Source organism: Halichoerus grypus, chromosome 4 (genome assembly GCF_964656455.1).
Source record: "Halichoerus grypus chromosome 4, mHalGry1.hap1.1, whole genome shotgun sequence".
Taxonomy (NCBI): Eukaryota; Metazoa; Chordata; class Mammalia; order Carnivora; family Phocidae; genus Halichoerus; species Halichoerus grypus.
In genome coordinates, this window is record NC_135715.1 from 135,403,907 (window position 1) to 135,425,546 (window position 21,640).

The following is a 21,640-nucleotide window of genomic DNA, read 5'->3' on the forward strand; positions in this document are numbered from 1 at the left end:
GCCTGTCTTGGATACCTATTTAACTTAATGGCCTAAAAGCTAGAGATTTTACGTTCCCACTAGAATGAATAATGCTGTGGGTGTACTCTTATCTCATTAATATTTGAATGGATTCAGGGTGAGAAGTGAACATTGGAACAAGTGATACACAGTAAGTAGTAAACTTAAAAGCAATAAATAGGCAACCATACTTAACTCTGTGTGTATGTGTATTTCAGAAAGAGAGAGAGACAGGGTCCTGTTTTTCTCTGCAGATTTTATAAATGAATGGCTTTTTTTTTTTTTGGCATGGGGGTAAATATTTAAATCCTAGAAATATATTAGTTTTAATAATTAATCTTTGCACCCAAAAAGTATATTTTTCCAGTCACGTGAGAGGAGAATTTCTCATGGCTGCTTAGTGACTAGGAGTCCATGCTACGAAACAGAGAATAAGATGGTGTATTAATTCATTAAAACTTCTACTTCTCTGTAATAGATGCTTATTTAAAGTGTGTTTACCTAATGCAACATAGTGGTTAAAATCAAACCTCTTCTCAAATCCTCTCTGCTACTTCATTGCTGTGTGACCTAGGCAAGTGAGATTACCTATAAGTTGGGGATAATAATTCCTACCGTAATGAGTTAAAGTCTATAAACCACTTAATGCAAAGCTTGCCACAGAGCAGGGGTTCTGGTACTTTTTTCTTACTAATTCCAGGAAAAATTTGTTGCTAGAGTGGACCGCCAACGTTGCAATGCCTGCAATGCTCTCCTTTTATCACAAGAGGGCAGTGCTAGCATAGAGAAAGCAGGAAATGTACCCGGTATTGGAATGGCCAGACTTCAACTGTCAATATCGTTCAGCCATTCTGTGGGATCAGACCGTCCTGGCTGCTGTAGGCACTTGTATGTTATCCACCCTCTCATCTGTTTCTGTGACATTCTCTGGCAATTTTTAGTCCAGTTTTGGAAAACACTCTCTCACTGGTACTTCCCCCAAAGTAAAATGTGCTTTTATTTACCCTCTCTTTGTCTCTCCATCAAAGATGTTTGTGAAGTGTTGGATTTTTGTTTATGAAATTTGAAGGACAGGCATGTCTCTCTATCATGTGGCTCTCTCTGTCCTTCTCTGTCTTTCTGTCTTAGCCTGTCTGATGCTCTCATTTACTCTCATTTCACCCCATTATTTTCAGAGAACATTGCTCTCACCGGGGAACATTTTCTGAACACATTTAATGAGCCCCTGAAACGTGAAAGCTGCCAACTCTATAGTGGTAGTTTGGCATCTCCTGTGACTTGTCTGCTCAGATTATGCTATTGGTGAGGAGCCGATCAGGAGGTTGTCTAGCGTCCTGCGTGAGGCACCCACACACTGTAGTTAGTTCTGTTGCCATGTAATTCTTTGTTTGGGTGGATGCAGGACCGGCTCTCTGCTGCAGGGAGGCCAGCCTCTGATGCAGTTATCAGAATGCTAATACGAGTCCGTTCTCAGCGCAACTTCCTGCAGCCAGCTTGAACGATCTTATCGAGCTGTGTCTAACGCTCCGATGCTAGCGAAGTGCTGTCACAGTGACAAACCTGTCTTTGCTGTCTGTTAGGAAAGAACACATGGGACTTAGAAGTATTTTGCCTCTGCGCTTGGCCATAAATTCTTCAGACAGCTCATACAATTTTAAATGTCTTGACAAATTCAGAGATTAGGTACCATTACATTTTTATTTTTTAAAAGGACTTGGAGCACTCAATAAATTCCAGTACTGAATTCAAGCTCATGAAATAAACCCAGGCACTACCAAACTTAATGGCAAGTATTGCCTATAGTCCTAAAATAAGAATCGTCAAAATATGTGCTTTGTAAGAATTTATGTTTCAGGGTCTACGCACTTAAAGGACCAACTTGTTCCTTGATGTTAAACCCACTGTGTGGTCAAAACAGTAGATATGCTATGAGACAGTTAATTTTTCTTGAGCCATTAATAGAAATGATTTAAATATGCTTACTAAAAAATCTGATATCCCTTGAAGGTACAGGACAGTTAAGAAAAAATCTTGATGTACTTATCACAGAGAATTCTTACATCCGTTTTGGTGATTGTTAGTTATTTCAAATTTCATCCGATTGTCTGTAACTCGTGTGAGTTGGATTTCAGCGGATGTGTATAGACACTTGTAAGACACATGTTTATTACCTCAGTTATCGGTGATACATAGCTATTGGCTTTCTTAACACCATTCCTACTTTCTTAGTGTAGCTATGTTTATAATGCAATGAACAAATAAAATGCTTCATATGAGAACGCCTACTTTAAGAAAACCTAGTATATCATAATTCAGATGTACAAAGCAGACAAATTAAGGGGTGATTAGTAGCAGCACAAAAGGATTCTTTGATTTACAGCAGGATTCGTCAGAAGGGTTCCTTTGAATACAAGCTCCCCCAGAGAGCTGAAGTGTTTTGCAGATCATTCAAACCACTTGACATCAGACCGGGAGACAGAGAAACTTGGAATTTAAGTGTTGAAAAACCATCGTTAATTGAAGATTAACACAAAATGAATGTAGAGATTCTCTGTTCTTTGAATAATAGAAAAATATAATTTGCTTTTTAGAAACGTAGTTACCCTATACATGTATATCAATATGACTAAGGCAGAAATAATCTTTTCCATTATGTATGGAGCATCTACTATGTGCAAGGAACCATATATATATTGTCTATATATTACTATATAGACATATATATATTATTATATATAACTCTATATATTATTTATATTGAATCCTGCTAATAATCGTGTAAGAAAGATTGTACCCATTTCATAAATGAGGATATGGAGCTTCCTGGGATCATTCTACCCAAAGCTACAAGACTACGAATTGGCAGAGAAGAGTTGTGAATGTAGGTCTACAAGGCTCTGCTTTCCTCACCACACTGCCTACAGGGGATTTTCCCCTCCATGGACGGAGTGTTCTGACTCTGGGCGTTTCCAGGTGTGTGTCCTTTGCCCAGTGTCCCCTGCCTTCCATCAGGGCGGCTTTGTTGACATGTTTGCTAACTTACTTGACACCAACTTTTATGAATGGAGATAACCAGACCCAGCTTATCCCACTGAAACACATACGGTGCCAAGAGAGTGTTCAGGATTTCAGTTGGTGCTTAGCTGGGTAGAGGAGGAGAGCCTGGAAACTGGACGCCACTCATGGTGGAGGTAGGAGCTGTCTCGACGGCATGTTCAGGCATGCTGGGCAGGACATGGGAGGAGGCTGAACACTGGAGCAGCATGGCCCCCAGGTTAGTAGGGTAATGGGCTGAGTAGGTCTAACTAGTGGTCACATGATGGGCAGGGAATCAGGAAGCAGGCCCAGTGATGGAAGCAGGCAGCCAGGTGTGCTGATGAACAGGCCTGGCTGCAGAAGGGTGCTGGAGAGAGACTGGGGCCCAGGGAGGGCTGTCAGAACCAGGCAGTTGGCCATGTTGAAAAGAATTAAGATACCCGGCAGGTGACCAAGGGAGAGTCGTAGAAAGACAGAAACTCCGTTTCCCCAACTGAGGTAGGAACTCTGTTATTAGAACTGGGGCACAGGATCAGAGTGGGAAAAACTAATGATTGTTTACATTTCTTCTAATGAGAAAGAGGGTTGGTGCCCCAGCCTGCACTGGATTTGATCCACTAGGTGAGGGTCAAACAGACCCCAGTATTGGAATTGGAGGGTTAGAGGGGGAGCAGTGCTGTTTTCTATTTTCCTGGAGACTTGGACTTAATATATAGAGATAAATATATATAAATAAATATATAGATTGGCTGATTGAAAAAAAAACCTCTGTGGGTTTAATTATTACTTTAATTGATTTTTCCTATTGAACCTGGGCAAGCAGTACTTCAATTTCCTATGATAATTGAAGAGGTATATGGAGAGGTGATTAAACTGACTAGTTCTAGTCTTAACTCTTCTGCTTGCTAGCCATGCTCCCGGACATGTTCCTGAACATCTCTGGGCCTGATTTTCCTCAACCTATGAAATAGCAATGATGTTGCAGGATTGTTTTAATATTACCATCAATAAGAATATCCACAGTTTATTAAGCACTTCTTTTGAGTCAGGCTCTGTGTGAAGCAGTTTAAATAAATTATCTCATTTAACTGTTTTGAGGAATAAATAAGGCATCGTAGTCAAGACACCTGGCCCAGTCATGGCACACGGTACTCCGCTCACACACACAGATCCACTTGCTTGCTGACGCACCGTAGAATGTTTACTGTTTAGGGTAAGGGGGTGATTAAGTGTTCTAGAGGATAGGAGAAGGAGTGATCAGGTTGACTGACAGGTGAGAGACTTAAGGACACACCACATGGACTCACATTCATCCTGCCTTTCAGTGTACGTGCTGAGCAACCTATCTTGGTTCTGCTAAATGAGAGGACATTGGAATGTAAATTTCTCTTTTTGATAATTCTCTTCTTAGCACATTGCAATGCCCTGTCTGGGATTCAGAAAATAGCACCCATGGACTCTAAAGGTACTGATTGATCTTTAGAGTGAAAATGTTCTTCTTAGGACCTTCTTCTTCCCAGTGCCCAATCCATACTTCCCAAATCCATTCAGCTTTCTAAGTGCATTTGTCTTAAAAATACTGAGTCTGCTGAAAGTTAAGTTTGAACTTAGAAGCAATGCTCCTTTCAGGTGAGGTTTTCCAGTCCTAATTTCAAGATCCTATCTTGTTTTTGTGACTCCCTGTGTCCTTAAACTGAAGAAGATCACATATGAAGGAGGAAACGTGGGAAGGACGGATCCCACATTCAGTGGGAGAGTGAGGGACACTGGAAATGAGCCGAGGCGCTCGATCAAAGGGCCGAGGCTGGGACTGTCCCCTTGCAGAGGTCCTGACCCGTGACTTGTGCTAACAGTGCTAACAGGACTAATGTTAGCTATGGAAGGCACAGGGAATGTTAAATTCTCCAGGGGACAGTCAAGAACACTTTCCATTTTTGTCCATCACAAGAGCTGTTCACTAGCAAGAAGCTGGGCTCATGTGACTTTCACAGCCTACGTCTTTCTTTGTATACCTTTTGATGACAAACTACGTAGTCAGGGATAGGAAGTGAGAGAGGAGAAGATAGTTCAATCCAAAAAAGTCTATAACCAGCTCACAAATAACAGATCTTCTTAGTTCCTTTGCCTTATGCTTTGCGGATAACCTTAGATATTTAAGCCACGTGGAGGGTGGTGGGACTAATATTAATGGTGCATCCCTGTCAAGTTTTAAAATAGAATTTTACACTGAGAAGTATAAAATAGGCAAAAGAATCCTTTCTGAGGGGTCCAGATGCGAAAGTAGGCAAGTGGGACTCTCAAGGGAACCTGATAGTCTAGAGAATTTATGGAAGTCTGTGATTTATCATAATCCCTTTTGTGCTTTTACTAGAATTTTAAAATTACTCAGAGGTAACTAAGTCACTGAATATTGATATTTCAGTTCTGGGGATATTTTTCTGACTGAATTTGTTTGCAACTGCCTCTCTGGAAAATTTATTAACAGGCTATTCTTACATTTCCCCCCAATCATTCTTCCTTTTCTGAGTTATTGATTTTATTTTCCTGAACACAATTTTATATGGTAATATCTGGGCAGAAACAATTTGCTATGGTTCAAGGAACTGGATTCTTATGGGCATTTGTCTTAGTAATGTGATTACGGAGTCACTAACTTGATCTTAATAACATTTGCCTAGTATCGTCTATTAGATGCATGAAAGGAAAACTGCTTTCTCACTCGGAGGATTACCCTCGTGTATCTCCGTTAGTTGATAATGCCCTGCAAAATTAATGTCCAGGTGATTTTGAGGAGCTATTTGCATTATTTGAAACTAGTTAGGATTAAATACAAATATTATCACCAATGTCACATGCAGATTGGAAATTACTTTTTTTAGTATACCTTGAGAAACGTTTATATCATTGATTCACGGCATTTTATGAACTAGCCACACTGCACCTCATCTGAAGCTGTTCTGACTCCGCTGTGGCTGCAGGAGGCAGCACGATACAGAAAGCTTGGAATCTGCAGTCGGGAGCCGTGGTTAGACTCTGACTGCATCCCTTACTGTGTGTGTGGACAGGGCCGTGCGACTCGACCACCCCGCCCTCAGTTTCCTCATCTCTTCAAGACAGGCTGACGGGGCAGCATCCCGATTCCAGTTACCTACTGAAATATCATAACTGCATCCTCTCACTAAAAAACTCTGTTCATTTTCAAAAGATTCCCTCCTTTTTTTCTTAAAACAGATAGTAGTCATATAAAAAGATAATCCTGTCCACAGAAAGACTTGAACAAGGTTACCGCTTGCAGCTTTATTCATAATATCCCTAAACTAGGATCAACCCAAATGTTCACCTGTAGGACAACGGATAAGGAAATTGTGGCATATTCACACAATGGAAAATTACTTGTCAGTAAGAGGAAAAAATTACTGATCCGTGTGACAATGTGGATGAATCTTACAGACATTATGTTGAGCAAAAGAAGTCAGACACCAAAGAGGGCATATTGTCTGACTCTTTTTTTTTTTTAAGATTTTATTTATTTATTTGAGAAAGAGAGAGAGCACGAGCAGAGGGGAGAGGCAGAGGGAGAAGCAGACTCCCCGCTGAGCGGGGAGCCCAACGCTGGGCTCCATCCCAGGACCCTGGGATCACGACGTGAGCCGAAGGCAGACGCTTAACTGGGACTGAGCCACTCAGTGCTCCTTGTCTGACTCCTTTTACATGAAATCTTAAAACCAGCCAAACTCCAGACACCTGGGTGGTTCAGTCAGTTAAGCATCTGCCTTCGGCTCAGGTCGTGATCCCAGGGTCCTGGGATCAAGTCCCGCATCAGGCTCCCTGCTCATGGGGAGTCTGCTCCTCCCTCTACCCCTCGCTCCTACTTGTGATCTCTCTCTCTCTCAGATAAATAAATAAAATCTTAAAAAATAATAATAAAGCCAGCCAAACTCCTTTATGGTGCTAGAAATCAGAACACTGATTATCTCTGATGGGAGGGTCCTGACTGGAAAAGGGTACGCGGGGAATTTCGGGGTGATAGGAATGTTGTATGCCTTGATTTTGTTGGTGTTGGTGATTACACCGGAGTATATATTTGTCAAAACTTGTCAGACTGTGCAATTGAATCAAGTGCTTTATTTTGTATAAATTATGCTTAAATTCAAAGAAAAGACAACTCACCCATATCAGTTAAATGTTTAATTTTCTAATGACCAATTTTGGGGATTCTCAGGATGCAGTGACCATCTGTACTCTGGGAATTGGGACAGCCTTCGGAGAGTCCATTCTGGACAACACACCCCGCCATGCGACCATCGTTACTAGGGAGAGCAGTGAACTGCTCCGCATCGAGCAGAAGGACTTCAAGGCTCTATGGGAGGTGAGCCCCAAGGCTTCTTTGTCAATTAATGTAGTTGCAGAAAAGAAAGGGAGCTGCCACATGGATAATGGCATTACAGTCAAGCCTTAATGTGTTCTGTTCTGAGCCAGTGGATGGAATTTAATTTTCAAAACTTGTTTTTGAAATGAGTGAGTGAAAAAGCCATTTTGACACAAGACATCCCCCCCTTTTTTTTTAATTTAGTGCTTGCTCAATTTTCTGTAGTTTGACATACCTTATAATTATTTCTTGAATGACCATAGAGTGTTTTATGTATTTCCTCCCTCCTATTCCACAGATGTATTCTTAACCAGGGAACAAAATACTTTGACATTTTCTTTTGCATTTTAAAAATCATCGTTGACATGTTCCCTGGTAAAGTGGAATGAATGGGGTTAACATCTGCTTCGGTTAAATGCTTTTAAAAATGATGGGCCCTGTAATAAGGTATGGAAATGAGGGACATAAAGATGTTTGGTTACTTGCCAACCTCAAAATGCATAGGTGGCACAGCAGTGGATGGATGCAATGGGTGCTGGTGGCTTTTGCATTTACCGCTGCTTACCAGCGCCCCTTAGGGTACTGCACTCATTTACAAGAAGTAGGGGGAATAAATCATCTTATATGCAGTAATGGCAAGTGGAGCACTTAGAAAGGCCCAGCTAAGCCTTGCATCTTTCACACTCATTCCTTTTCAGTTCTGCAAGCTTCTGATTTTAACCTGTGGTTGTTCCTTATCTTTGTCCTTGGCTCAGTATGTCCAAGTGTTAACGCATCGAGCTGGCAGGCTTTGCAACTTGTCCCGGTGTGGCTAAGATTTTAAACTTGATCTAAAAAGAATTTTATGTAATCAAATAGTTTCCTCCAGAGCCAAACAAATGACAGATGCATTAAGGGAGCAAACCTGCAGGTGAATGAGTGATGCTTTGCCTTAAAAGTCCTGCAAAGCCTTGGAAGGCCTTGGTGGTGAAACCTGTTACTTTTATTCTTGGCAGTAGTGAATAAATTGCGGGGTTGCTTGTTTGAAATGTTCCTCTTAGAAAATATTAAAGAGCTCCAACTGCTCTGTAAAGTTCAGAGACAAAAGCTAGTTTTAGGAAGGCAAAGCCAAAGTAGGTTTGCATGAGGTGTGTGCGGAGAGGTTTTCTGTCAATTAAAAGGGACCAAGCTTGAGGCAAATAAGTCTTTTTTTTTTTTTTGGATCTTTCATGTTTAAAAGGTAAACTGAAAAAGTCTTTTCCAAAAAAGAAAATTTGGAAAACTGGTTTAAGAACAAAAATGATTTCCACCTGTGATGTATGTCATTATAACTGCTTTTGTCTGTTATGACTTTTTCAAGTTGCTCATTGAGGATGGTTTGTGGAAATATTTAAAGTTTTATTTTAATTAGGAGCCCTCAGTACTATGAAGGAAGTTCCTGAGAAGTTCCTACCTGTGAACATTTTTTAAAAATTTGTTATTAGAAAAATTGTCAAACATACAGAAAATCCAAAAGGATAATACAATGAACACCCAAACAAACATCCCCACTTACTTTGGCAGTTGCTAACATATAGCCATATTTGTTTCATCTTTGGTTTTTTTTTGCTGAACCACTTCAAGGTCAATGACAGACATTATGACATTTCATCATAAATATTCAGCATAATCTCCAAAAAGTTAGAATACCCTGCTACATACCCATAATACCATTATTTCACTTAACAAAACTAAAGATAATACCCTAATATCTAATACCGAGTCCACAGTTCAAACTTCCCCATGAATACCCATAAATAAATAAATATTTATTCAATAACTATCTTTTAAATCTGTTTTATTTCAAACCAGGTTCAAATAAAGAACCACATATTACATTTGGTTGTTATAGCTCAGTCAGTCTGTCTCTCTCTCTCTCTCTCTCTCCCTCCCTCTCTCTCTCTCCCTCCCTCCCTCCCTCCTTACCCCTCTCTGTCTCTCTCTTTCTCCCCATGACATTGACTTGTTAAAAAGGCCAGGTCAGTTTCTCCCAAATTCAAGATTTGTTTGATTGTTTTCTCATGGTATCTTTTTGTACCCCTACCCCAGGGCTTCCTATAAATGGAAGTTAAAGCTAAAAGCTTGATGAGATCAAATCAAACATTTTTTGGCAAGAAAAGGTCAAAGGTGATACTGAGTACATCAGGAGGCTCATCACATCTGGATGCTTTACTATGGGTGATGCGTTAGTTTGATTAGTGTGATCCTGTCGTTTGATTGCATTTGAGTACATTTTAGGGCTCTTTTCCACAGATATTTCCCTTAAAGGAAAATTACTAAATGGGGGTATTGATATTGAGGGTGGTCTTTGGTATCCCAAACCTTGTCATGTGGTTCTCCAGCTTGGTGGGCACAACCCTTCATCTGTGACCTCAGAGCAGACTTCTGATCTCCCCTGTCAGTGACTTAAGTGAGCTGAAAAGAAGGAACAGAGTTTTTGTCTGACTTCTTATTTTACAGGTGGAGGACTGAACCTCACAGTGAGTAAGAGATTAGTCAGATACTTCATTTTATTTGCCTGTTCGTGGAACTAAGTACAGAGTGCAAACTACATGCTCAGTCAACATTTTAACTGGCTAAAATGAAAATGCAAGAAACTCCATTATCTAGCAATCTCTGTGAGTCAGAACTTTATTAATGGGCACAATTGTGCACCTACACTACGTGATAATCCTAAGACCTCGTAAAATTCTAAATTACCTTCTAAATAAAAAAGATTGACTTAAGTTTATTCTACCATTCGTTCTCCAACAAATATTCATTGAGTATCTCCTGTGTGTCAGGTGTGGATATAGCAGCAAATAAGATTGGCCGAGTTCCTGCTCTCCAGCAAAGGCTTCTGTTCTACTTGGAGAATACAGAAAATAACCTACCAAGTCATAATATTATTTCAGAGTATAATATATCTTATCATTAAATAGATTTTATTTCTATTTGAATGAGTGGTCCATTGATGACATATATAACACTGATCTGCCAGCAAAATATCTGATATTCAGAATACCTGTTCCTTGATTATGTCAGATAATAGAGTTTATGACTCAGCCATTTATTACACTAGTAAATAATACTCATTAGCAAAATTAAAATTCAAGCTCGCACTGTCAGCTGAAACCTAAGTTAGATCTGCCTGCCAAACATTAAAAGGAAAGGATTATGTCAGGAAAGGTTCAGGTAGGAGCCTTACTGAACTGTGAGATAGTGGGAAGAAAGCAGCAGAAAGGTAAGCTGGATAATGCCTCTCTTGTTGGCAAGGTAAGGAGCTCAGTGTTGGGCTATAGGTTAGAAATAGTAAAAATTAGATAACCTGAATCAAGCATCTAAATTTGCATGTTCATCTCATTTGACTACTTACTTTTGAAGAATGTTACGGTGGGTCCATTGTATATCAAGCACCCTCTTGTTTAGCTTTGTCTCCTTATCTGTGCCCTGTTGTCACTTAAAGGGGCCGAAAGATAAAACGCGAGGGCCGGAATTCTGAGTTACTTCTTCTAACTCTAAAAATTAAGATCTGTAGCCACTGTCAGGTAGCCCAGCCTACAAGTAGCTCTTTAATAGGCTGAGCAAACAGTCTATTTTAAATCTTCCACTTGGGACTTTAATGGCAACACAAAGCTAGGGAATCCTGCTTCCTTTCCTGACCAAAGGCAAGTTTCATCGGCTCTCTGCAGGAAGAGAACATACTCAGAGAACTACATGTGAGATTTTGAAATCCTATTTAATTTCATCCCAGATACCTCTTGCTTTATATTGTCTATTATGTTGTAAGTTAAATTGGTAGCACCCAGTGTATTTAAAAAAGTTATTCCCATAAATGTAACCAGAAGCATTATTCAATAGCCTCTACAAATACATCAGAGAAAGTATTCCCCAAGATGTAACTGAGGTAGCAGCTTTGTTTCAGTTGCTAATTTATGGTCAGATTTGAGAGCATTGGGTTGCTCCATCTTAAAACAAAGTCATGTTTTCTTAACATAAGTGAATTATGGTAAATTTATTCAGAGTTGGTCAATAATGCATCCCCCTTCTTACGCCTCTGTGGTATTAAAACTTAATAAAATATATGAACCAGGGTATAAAGCATCTCATTTTTCAGTAGCATTTGGGGGATGTAGAGAGAAAGAAGAGGAGAGGAGACAGGAGATAGTTCTGTTTCTGAATTTCATTCGGAAGAAAATTGATTGCAAAGTCTTGGAATACCATGTTTAGTTCTTTTTTTTAATTCTTTTTTTTTTTTTAAAGATTTTTATTTAGTTAGTTAGTTATTTGACAGAGAAAGAGAGAGCACAAGCAGGGGGAGAGGCAGAGGGAGAAGCAGGGAGCCTAACGCGGAGCTCCATCCCAGGACCCTGGGATCATGACCTGAGCCGAAGGCAGACATTTAACTGACTGAGCCACCCAGGCGCCCCCACCATGTTTGGTTCTTGAGACAGCCGTAAGTTCAACTCTTTGGCACTAGTGGCATTGCATACCCTCAGTGAGAAAGTTAAATGGCCGAGTAGTGAAAGGTAGGCTTGCGAGTTTTAAGCCAATTATTAATATTTGATCCAAGATTGTGGGTATTTATGACTGCTGGTGGCTCTTGGACTAAATAAAGAACTGATTTACTGTCCAAATCCATGAATTTCTTTGCAGCACATATAGGATAAGGTTTCCAGTAGTTACAAATGACTACAACAAGGGGTTTTTTTGCTTTTCTTGTTGACTTTCTATCTAACTCGTGTCTGTATGAAGATGCTTTCAGCTTTGCAGCATCTTTTGACATCTGTACATCGACTATTCCAAATACATGAAATTGAATGATGAGGTGAGTCCAGTGTATTCAGAGAAGTAGATTCAAGAGGCACTCTCGATCAAATTCATAAGAGACACTACTAAGAGGTCCTTGAAATAGTGGTCTACCATCCGCTTAGCTGTGCTTCAATTGCATGAACATCATCTGGCCAAAAGCTTTCCTTCCTTGTGAGCCATGTTTGAGCATGTTCAAAATAATAATACGTATTTATGAATAAATCATTCGAAATTTAAAGACAGCAATAAAACTACAGAGCCTAAAAAAAAGCAATATTTTAAATTTATAGTCTGACCCATTCCATAATAAAAGTGATTTCTTAGCTGTAATTGTTACCCAGAAACTTCTTGGCATACATTGTGATTTTATTCTAACCAGGGGATCCCATGTCACAGAGAACCATTGCTCAGACGTAATGATTGATACAGGAGAGTTTATTCCCCAAATGTGTCTGTGGCCTCAGTAAATATCAGTAAGTGACCAAAAATCTATTTCATGCTTTATGGGATATAAAACTGAATGGTAAAATGAGGAAATAAGTGCATGTTCTGTCTTAGCAAAAGAATGCAATTTGTAAACAGGAATATTTCTTTTTTTTTTTTTAGATTATTTATTTATTTGAGACAGAGAGACACAGCGAGAGAGGGAACACAAGCACGGGCGTGGCAGAGGGAGAAGCAGGCTTCCTGCTGAGCAGGGAGCCCGATATGGGGCTCCATCCCAGGACCCTGGGATCATGACCTGAGCCAAAGGCAGATGCTTAACCGACTAAGCCACCCCGGTGCCCCAAAACAGGAATATTTCTAAGAGTATGAATATTGTTGCAGAAATATTTTTACATCTATCTCTACTCCCTGATTTTCAGAGTGTTTTATTTCTCGATTCTACCAGATATCTTGGCAGTTGTGGGACTGAAAAGCTTTTTAATTATTTCCATTCACTGCCTTTTCTTGGACTATGCAGGGATAAAAAGTTCTTTTCCATTAATAATCTTTCAAGTCACTGTGAGAATAGGAAGTATTGAAATAACAGCAGCTTAGTCTTTGTTGATGCACTTTAAAATCCTTATTAGAATAATATACTTCTCAGAGGCATCTGCTCCTGCTTGAATAGACTTGATGTTCCTGTCTGTCTCGGGCTGTCAGAAAAATTAAAGCCAAATACTTAAAACAATATCAGAACATAAAAATCTCCGAAGTCCTTTGGGTGGTTTTATTACTCTATTTAGCATGTACACAATTTCAAATTGTTTCACTCTTACTTTAATGGGAGGCTTCCAAGGTGGGCTGGTATCTCAGGTAAATGTTTTAGTGGCCCTGGGCAGTGAGGCAGGACTGCATGACCCATCCTCAGACAGGCAGCCCCTTGCCTGCCTGTTAGTGCACAGGGACCCACGCTCTCATCTGAGGACTGGCTGGAACCTAAAAGCCAAGGGACGTGCTTTCTCCCAAGTCAGAAGTCTGTGCTTACTTTTGGCAACTTTGGAGCTTATACCGTAGGGTTACTTCCCAGGCCAGAAATTTGCATCAAAGGGCTAAGAAAAATACATCCAAAAATAAACATGAAAGCCAAGATTTCATGCCAGGAACTCCAGCCACACACATCCTGTTGGCTGGTTCTCTTGACTCTCCTCGCAGTTGTGATTCTTTTAAACCAAGCGGAAGCCTGCTCTGATGACTTGGACCTTATGTCTGCTCCAGGGTCTCACTCCTCTGTCCTCAAATCCAGAAAGGAAGGGAGTGAAGTTATTAGGAGGTAACTAAGTTAAATATATGTGTATGTATATAGGAAGTCTTTTCCTATTGCCTTTGGCTGCCTGAGCTTTTCTGGAGAACCACCAGCACTGGACTGAGATCCTTTTAACACTGATAGATACAAACAAGGAATTATCGGCAATGAAGGTGTATTTTGCTGTCCAAATAAAGGACAGATATTCACTGGATATTCGGGAACTTTGAGAGACAGGAAAAGAAGGACATATGCCCTACAAGGTCAGAATGGTTCTTTTTTTATTCTTTGGTGGGGAAATGTTGTATGTCACAGTTTGCATTTTGGTTTGAGGAATTATACTGTGAAACATCTCTGGCTTTGCTAATTATGTTCCACCAGACCTAAATATGTACAACGGGACTGACATAATTTGATTTCATCTTTATTTGTGATGCGTGTGTGTGGAGGGAGGAATGGCAGCTCATCTTTTTCTGATTGTGAAGGGTATGTTTGTTTAGCCTGATGATCTTAAATATGTTTCTATATAAACAAAGATAGTTGTTCATAACTAGTCAGTTACATTTATCACATTAATGTTAAATGTATGTATTTATCTGATGACATATTTGAATGGCACATATTAAAAATGAATTTGGGACAAGGAAACAGATCGGAAGTGATGGTATTTCATCCCCTGGACGCTCAGTGGGTATCTTGCCTGCAGCTCTGACTATATGAATTCCTTAGTGTTTATGGGAACTCTGTTACATTATTGATGACTTGAAGTCATACCAGCTCCACAAGCTATGATTTCACTATTTCTCAGAAGATGATCGGGGGTCTGAGCAGATCAAGGCTTGGCTGGCAGGTGCCAGCAATGTCCAGATGCTGCGGGTAGGCCTGTTGGCCCCGTGCTGTAAGCAGTAGTCATCGCTTCCTAACTGGTGCTCTTCTGGGTGTTCATTTCAGGAGTGTGCACCAGATACTAGGATCCTGTAGAAGCTGTTGTTAGCAGAGGTTCTGAAATGTCTCGCATGGCGGTGCATTTGCCAGTCACCTTTGACCCCTCACTGCCTCCCACCACCCACCCCCCTGTACTTTTATCTTGCAGTGGCCCTCATTACTCTCCCAGCGAACCTACCACTCTGCGTGGCTGCTAAGGAGCTTCTCAACTCCATGTTAATTGATGCCACTTATGAAAATTTCATCTTTTAGAAACTCCAGTCGTATTCAACAAACATATACTTCATTCCCACCACGCGGAGGTGCAAAATGTATCATGTCTGTCCTTCTGGTTTACCATCTAGTGAGGAAGACAGACAGGCATAAATACAAATCACCCTAATGTAAGACAAACTGGAAAGTACTCTAAGGAAGATCCAGTGTGCCGGAGGACATCCGGGGGAGGGCAGAGAGAGATTCATTTCCATCCAGAGTATCATTTTGAACGAAGACAAAGAAATCGGGGTCTGAATTCTTCTGTGGCTAACAGGGCCGTTTTTCAGCATCCCTAAAGGATTGGGGTCAGTTAACCAAATTATAGCATTTGAGGCTGTCGTGTCCCAAGGGGCTGACCGCACAGAAGAGGCAGGCCTTCTTCACTCCTATTGTGCTGTGTTCTGTCTTCTCCTCCTGTGATAGGCGCCTGGGCAGGCTTGGATAGGGGTCGGCCTGCCCTCTGAGGGTGTCATGTGTTGCATTCCCAAATGCCTGGCTTTGTATTTTGTTTGTTGTTCAGTCATCATCTGGAGAAATCCGCTCTGAGGTTTAATGGGTCCCGCGGGCAAAGGCAGTTCTAGCTGGGAAAACTTTAAGAACTTGAGACTCAGAAGGAACTCGTGGTGTGGACTGGGGGATATTGTTAAGCTCTTTATGTGTAGGAAGCCCTGTGGTCATGGGACTTTTCTGTTCTCATTGGGCCGAATTCCACTCCTGCATAGTCTCCAGGCTGCTGCGGAGAGGTTAGAGCCCAGTCACTGGGGCAGGGTGTCTGTCACCGAGGAAGGGGCAGCAGGAAATCTGTCACAAAGTCAGCCTCTCCGAATTCCTGCAGGTTTGCCTGTCGTTGGTCTTACTAACCTCAGTGTTCTGAGCTGTCTGGCCCAAACCTTAAATGCAAGACAGACCTTCTAAAGGTTATTGATGTGGTCAGGTGGCTTGGCCTGAAATTCTGATCTATTCCTGGTTTAACCCACCTCTGCTAGATCACTTTTTGGAAAGCTCTCCAGCTCCTGGGCCACCTATTTGTAAATGTAAAGATAGCTTTACTTAAATCCTGCCTTGCTGTCAGGAGTGCTCCAAGTTAATGTTGATTGATAACTGAGGTGCCTTATGAATTGGAAAATTTAGTGCCCCTCTCCTTCCCTTTTGGTTTGCAAATTCAAGAAGGCAAAGCCACAAATTATGTGAATGGAAAGTATAAAGTATAGACAACAGTTCATACTGTATCAGATGATATCATTGGAAAGGCAAGAACTTTTTGATATCTTTCATCATTCACAGTTGTCATTCTTAAAACTAGTTCCACATTAGAATTACCTGGAAAGCTAGTTAAAAATTCCCATGTGTGGGCCCTCCCTAGAACTATGAAACCAGAATCTCTAGAAGAGGGGCCCTGGGCATCAGTGGCTTCTTCAAGCTCGCCAGAGGGGCCTGCTGGGCAGCCAGGGCTAAGAACCTCTGTCTTCCAGCAGTGGGCTTTGCTAAATGGGCACTGTGCCCCTTTGCATCTGCTTCTGCATTTACCTGCCTGGAATTTTTTTTCTGTGCTAAGGCTCTATGATTGAACAATATGTTTATTCCTTGTTTGTGTTAAATCTCCTAGTGTAATTTTTCCTTCTCTCATATAGACATTCTACTTCCAAATTGGGGTTCCTGCCAGATTTAAGTAATAATGGCAATCAGTACTTTAGAGATACAGTGAGTGGTGTTTTTCGTTTGAGGGTTTGTGTTTAGAGGTTGCCTGTGTGGTCTGGTTATTGAAAGTGTGAGAATCAAGTGCAAAATCCACCCCACCCCCCAAATTCCACCATCCTATAAGCACACATTCTCTTATCTGTCAGAACAATCGTGTCGTTACACATCATGTAGCTCCTGGAAAATTCCACACTGTACCTTTGTGAGAGAATGAGAGTGAAAAAGGCAAATAAGATAGCACTATTTTGAAGAGAGTTTTGAGCTCATGGGCCCCCTGAGAATGTTGAGATCCCTGACCTGTCCCTGGACTATACTTTGAGAATCACTTCTCTAAGATAAATTCCCAGAAAAAGAATACTAAGTTGAAGGGTATGAAAACATTTATGTCTCTTGATAAATATGACCACATTTATTTTCAGTAGCTTTTATTCTGCCACCAGGAGTAGTTGAGCATGCCTATTATATCCAGCCATGGCCAGCATGACCGTTACATATTTTCCTCCATTATAAGAGACACTTTATTGTCATTGTGTTTCTCTGATTACTGCTGGGATGGTTGAGATTTTCTTATACATTTCTTTTCTGATTATATTTCCTCTTTCAGCGACCATGTTACTCACCCATATATTGGCATTTATTTATCAGTTTATATGAATGCTTTATTTGGCCAAGACATTAACCCTTTGTTGTAATTCCTGCAAATATTTTATCTTGGTCTTTTGACTTTTCATTTTTCATGAATTTAAAGTACATAAATTCTAAATCCATTAAATTGCCAACAAAAAGGCTATTTTGTGGCTTAAAATTTTTTTAATTTGTTTTATAAAGATATTCATTTTTAGATGATTTGAAAAATCACATGATATAGGCAGTAATAGTGTTTTAGTCAGTGGTGCTGTCTGCATGAATTGAATGAGTTTTAAAAACTTTTTTTATTGCTTCTCTCTTCTGCTTCAAAACATTTATAAATGCTCTTACAAATTCATATATTGGCTCCAATTGTTTCTTTTTTTTTTTTTAAGATTTATTTATTTGACAGAGAGAGATAGCGAGAGAAGGAACACAAGCAGGGGGAGTGGGAGAGGGAGAAGCAGGCTTCCTGCTGAGCAGGGAGCCTGACGTGGGGCTCGATACCAGGACCCTGGGATCATGACCTGAGCCGAAGGCAGATGCTTAACGACTGAGCCACCCAGGCACCCCGCTCCAATTGTTTCTTATAACATCTATGTCATAACCTATCTCTTATAACCTTATTTTAGCAACTGTAACAAAATTTTCTTAAGATTTCTTTTCTGCATATTTGTACCATGACCTGTGTCCCTTCCACTGCTCTTCTGCTTCAGTTTCTTTGAAGATCCCCGTGATTTGATGGTGGAACCCTCCAGCCCTTAGATCCCACTACCCTACCCGCCCCCTCCCTACTCCCCAAACACTGCTCTAAGCTTTGAGTCTGAGTGAAAGATGAGTGTTACTGGGATACCTTCTGAAGTTAGTGAAGTGAGTCCTCTTTTTTATTTCTATTCTATTTATTTATTTATTGCGGAGGGGGAGGCAGAGGGAGAAGGAAAGAATCTTAAGACGACTCCCCCTGCTGAGCATGGAGCTCAACTTGGGCCTCAATCTCATGACCCTAAGATCATGACCTGAGCCGAAACCAAGAATCGGATGCTTAACTGACTGAGCCACCCAGGCACCCCAAGTGAGTCCTGTTTTTTGAGCATCTGTAACTGTTTGTTTTCTTTTCTTCACTGTCCAGAATTATATCTACCTCTTTAATAGTTCTGGGGCAAGCACAGCTCTTAGCAATAAGTGTTAATGAAAATGGCTTTTCATTTTTAGGTCTTTGCTATTTGTTGAGGGTTTTACTTTATTTGTTTGGAGGGCATTTTTGCCTATGCTTCACTTTGCTTAAAATTCATAGAATTGCCTAGTACAAATATACTGAAAAAGGAAAAAAACCTCTCTATAAAAACTTACATTGTATCTAATCCCTGTTAAAAGCATAACAGAACTTGGAAAAGGGAAAATGTAGTAAAATGATCAGATATGGCATTTAATAAAAGATCTACCTAGTCAGGGTGCCTGGGTGGCTCAGTTGGTTAAGTGTCTGACTCTTGATTTCAGCTCAGGTCATGATCTCAGGGTCGTGAGATCCTTCCCCACATCAGGCTCCACGCTGAGCATGAAAACCACTTGAGTTTCTCTCTCCCTCTCCTTCTGCCCCTCCCCCCTCTCAAATAAATAAATCTTTAAAAAGAAAAAAGATCCACCTACTCAGGAACATATACAACTTTGTGAACAACACTGTATAAAGTACTTACTGAAAAGTTACAAGTTTTAAGATAGCTTTAAAAATGTTAGTGTTCTGGGGCGCCTGGGTGGCTCAGTCGTTCAGCGTCTGCCTTTGGCTCAGGTCATGATCCCAGGGTCCTGGGATCGAGCCCCACATCGGGCCGCCCCCTCAGCGGGAGCCTGCTTCTCCCTCTCCCACTCCCCCCGCTTGTGTTCCCTCTCTTGCTGTGTCTCTCTGTGTCAAATAAATAAATAAAATCTTTAAAAAAAAAAAATGTTAGTGTTCTACTTCTCTGAAAACTGTATTGCAGATCACACTATGTCCATCGACATTTTCGTTCCTTAATTATAACCAAAGGTTTTGTCATACATAGCAGATGGCATATTTAATGAGGTGATAATTAATAAATGAAAATTAATAAATTAAAATCATTTCATGACTTCCTGATAATAATAATTGCAAGCATGTGCATAATAGTCTAAACTATTATGAGTCCTGACATGGTTAAGAAATTTTTAGAGAAGTTTTAGTAGAGTTGGCATTCCATCTTCCTGAAATTCTCTTTCTTGCTTTCTGCCTGTGGCTTTATACTTTCTTCTCCCTCATCCTAGCCCCTTCTCCAGACTTCATTTAGGTCTGAAATGTCAGACTTATCTTTTTTTCCATCCAACTTTTTATTCAAACTTTTAAACATTCTGAAAAATTGAAAAAAGACTAGTAGGAAATACCAAGTTTACTTGAATATTTTAGGTTGATTTCTTTCTCCCTGCTTCTCCCTGTCCTAGCCAGCCTCCTTTTATAATCAATTGTGTGTTTATCTCTTCCTCATCCATTCCATCCCACCATCACTGTGACCTCCCTTTTCTCTTCTCACATCTAGCCAGTGTTAAGGGAGGCGGCGTGGTTTTTAAAGACCAGGGACTGGAATCAGCCAGATCAGGATGACAGTCTGGCCCAGCTCTGTGTCCTCGGGCAAGTTACTTTACTGCCTAAACCCGTTTCCTCATTTGTAAAAGGAGGTTAACAATAATCTTATCACAAGTGGTTGGGAGGAAGAAATGGTATAATGCCAGCAATCCCTTAGGCCCCAGGAAGCACCGAGAAAAGGTGCAGAGGGTAGAGACGGATAGATACGATGGAGGAGTTCGGGTACATGGGTGCCTGCTCAGACGCCTAGTGCTGCTGTCTCTGCTGCCCAAGGATAATGTTCAGACTCTCTATGTTGGCATCCAAAGCTTCCTAAATGTGCCCATACATCCTTTTCCAGCCAAATTGCCTCTATTAATTTATCCAACTATTTTTCTCAACCTAAATCCTGTCAGCAAGCACTAGTCGGGCATTCGCGAAATGCCAGGTGCTATGCTAGGCACTGGGCACACAGATGCGAACAGCATGCGGCCCTCAAGGAGCTCACAGTCGATTGGAGATAAATACGTGAAAATAAATTTTAAAAGCGGGTGATACGCGCTATTGCGGAGGTGCTTGCAGGGGCTGGAAGTGGGAGGAGGAGATGGTAACTGCCAGGGAGAGTCAGAACAGTTTCCAGAGAAAGTCCCCTTGTGTGTCTTGTCCTCCTAAGACTGACAGGAAGGTGACTGACAGAAAGATGTCACCAGACACAAGCAGAGGATTCAAGTGCTACCGTGGGAACATGTCTGTTGTGGTGGAACATGGAGGAGGGGTCATAACAACCCTCCAGTTCCAGGGCAAGCTTGCCTCCTCAAGTTCTTCATGGAAAGAAGAGCCTGTCAGAGCCGCCTAGCCTTTCCCAGGAACAGCGCAGGATTTTTATCTCCTTTCCCCTCCCCGGAGCCCCTCTCCCCCCAGGTCTTCTGGACACTAGCACCATACCTACTTGCTCCCTGGAGCAAAAACACGTAAGAAGCCCAAAAGTGTTAGGGTCCCTTTACCTCCAGTCACCTCCTTTCTCTACCTGTCCCAAGACCCAGCCCAACTGCTGTCTCCCCTAACATCTCCCGGTCTCCTCCTGATCGGGTGAATAACACCAGGGATGCATGATGGCAGCCCCTTCACATAGGTGTTACCAGATCTGTCTGTGAATGAAAGGCCAAGAAGAGGCTGGTTGCCTTCTGAGGAGATGAGGGTCCAGATGATGAAAAAGAACATGACTATAAGACAGGTTGAGATCAGGTGAGGGGATGGGGATAGGAAGTCTAACACCTGGGATTGCTAAGATTCAGGGAAAATGGAAGCCCGGAGCACCGCTGTTCCTCTAAACAGACTGAGAAACCTGGAAGCTGAGAGGTTCTGGGGCTGAGAGAGCCCCGAGCAAGAGGCAGAATGCGGCTTCAAAACCAGAGGAAACTAAGGACCATTAATAGACACACTCTGGGAATCCATTTGGTTTCTCCCAGATTTGGAGGCCTTGTAGGTCTTCATCACTTTCGGTGGATGGCTTTCGGTGGAGGCTGTGCTGATGCTGGTGCAGTCAGGGTTCCTAGTAGCCATTCGGCCTGGGTCCTTGGGTCACAGAAGGCACAGAGCA

At 41.3% G+C, this 21,640-nt stretch overlaps 1 protein-coding gene across 12 annotated transcripts in view; it reads left to right on the plus strand.

Annotated features, from left to right (window-relative positions):
* Positions 1 to 21,640, plus strand: part of RAPGEF4 (Rap guanine nucleotide exchange factor 4) — a 283,628-nt gene that overhangs the window by 63,249 nt on the left and 198,739 nt on the right. For 8 of the 12 annotated variants that reach the window (XM_036084822.2, XM_036084824.2, XM_036084825.2 and 5 more), the window contains one exon: positions 7,259 to 7,405. The exons of 2 other annotated variants lie outside the window; for them this stretch is intronic. In XM_036084822.2, the coding sequence (XP_035940715.1) occupies positions 7,259 to 7,405 (147 nt within the window). Of the gene's footprint in view, positions 1 to 7,258; positions 7,406 to 13,977; positions 14,207 to 21,640 lie in introns of those variants that run through there. 2 more of the 12 variants (XM_036084839.2, XM_036084841.2) reach the window with 2 other exon arrangements.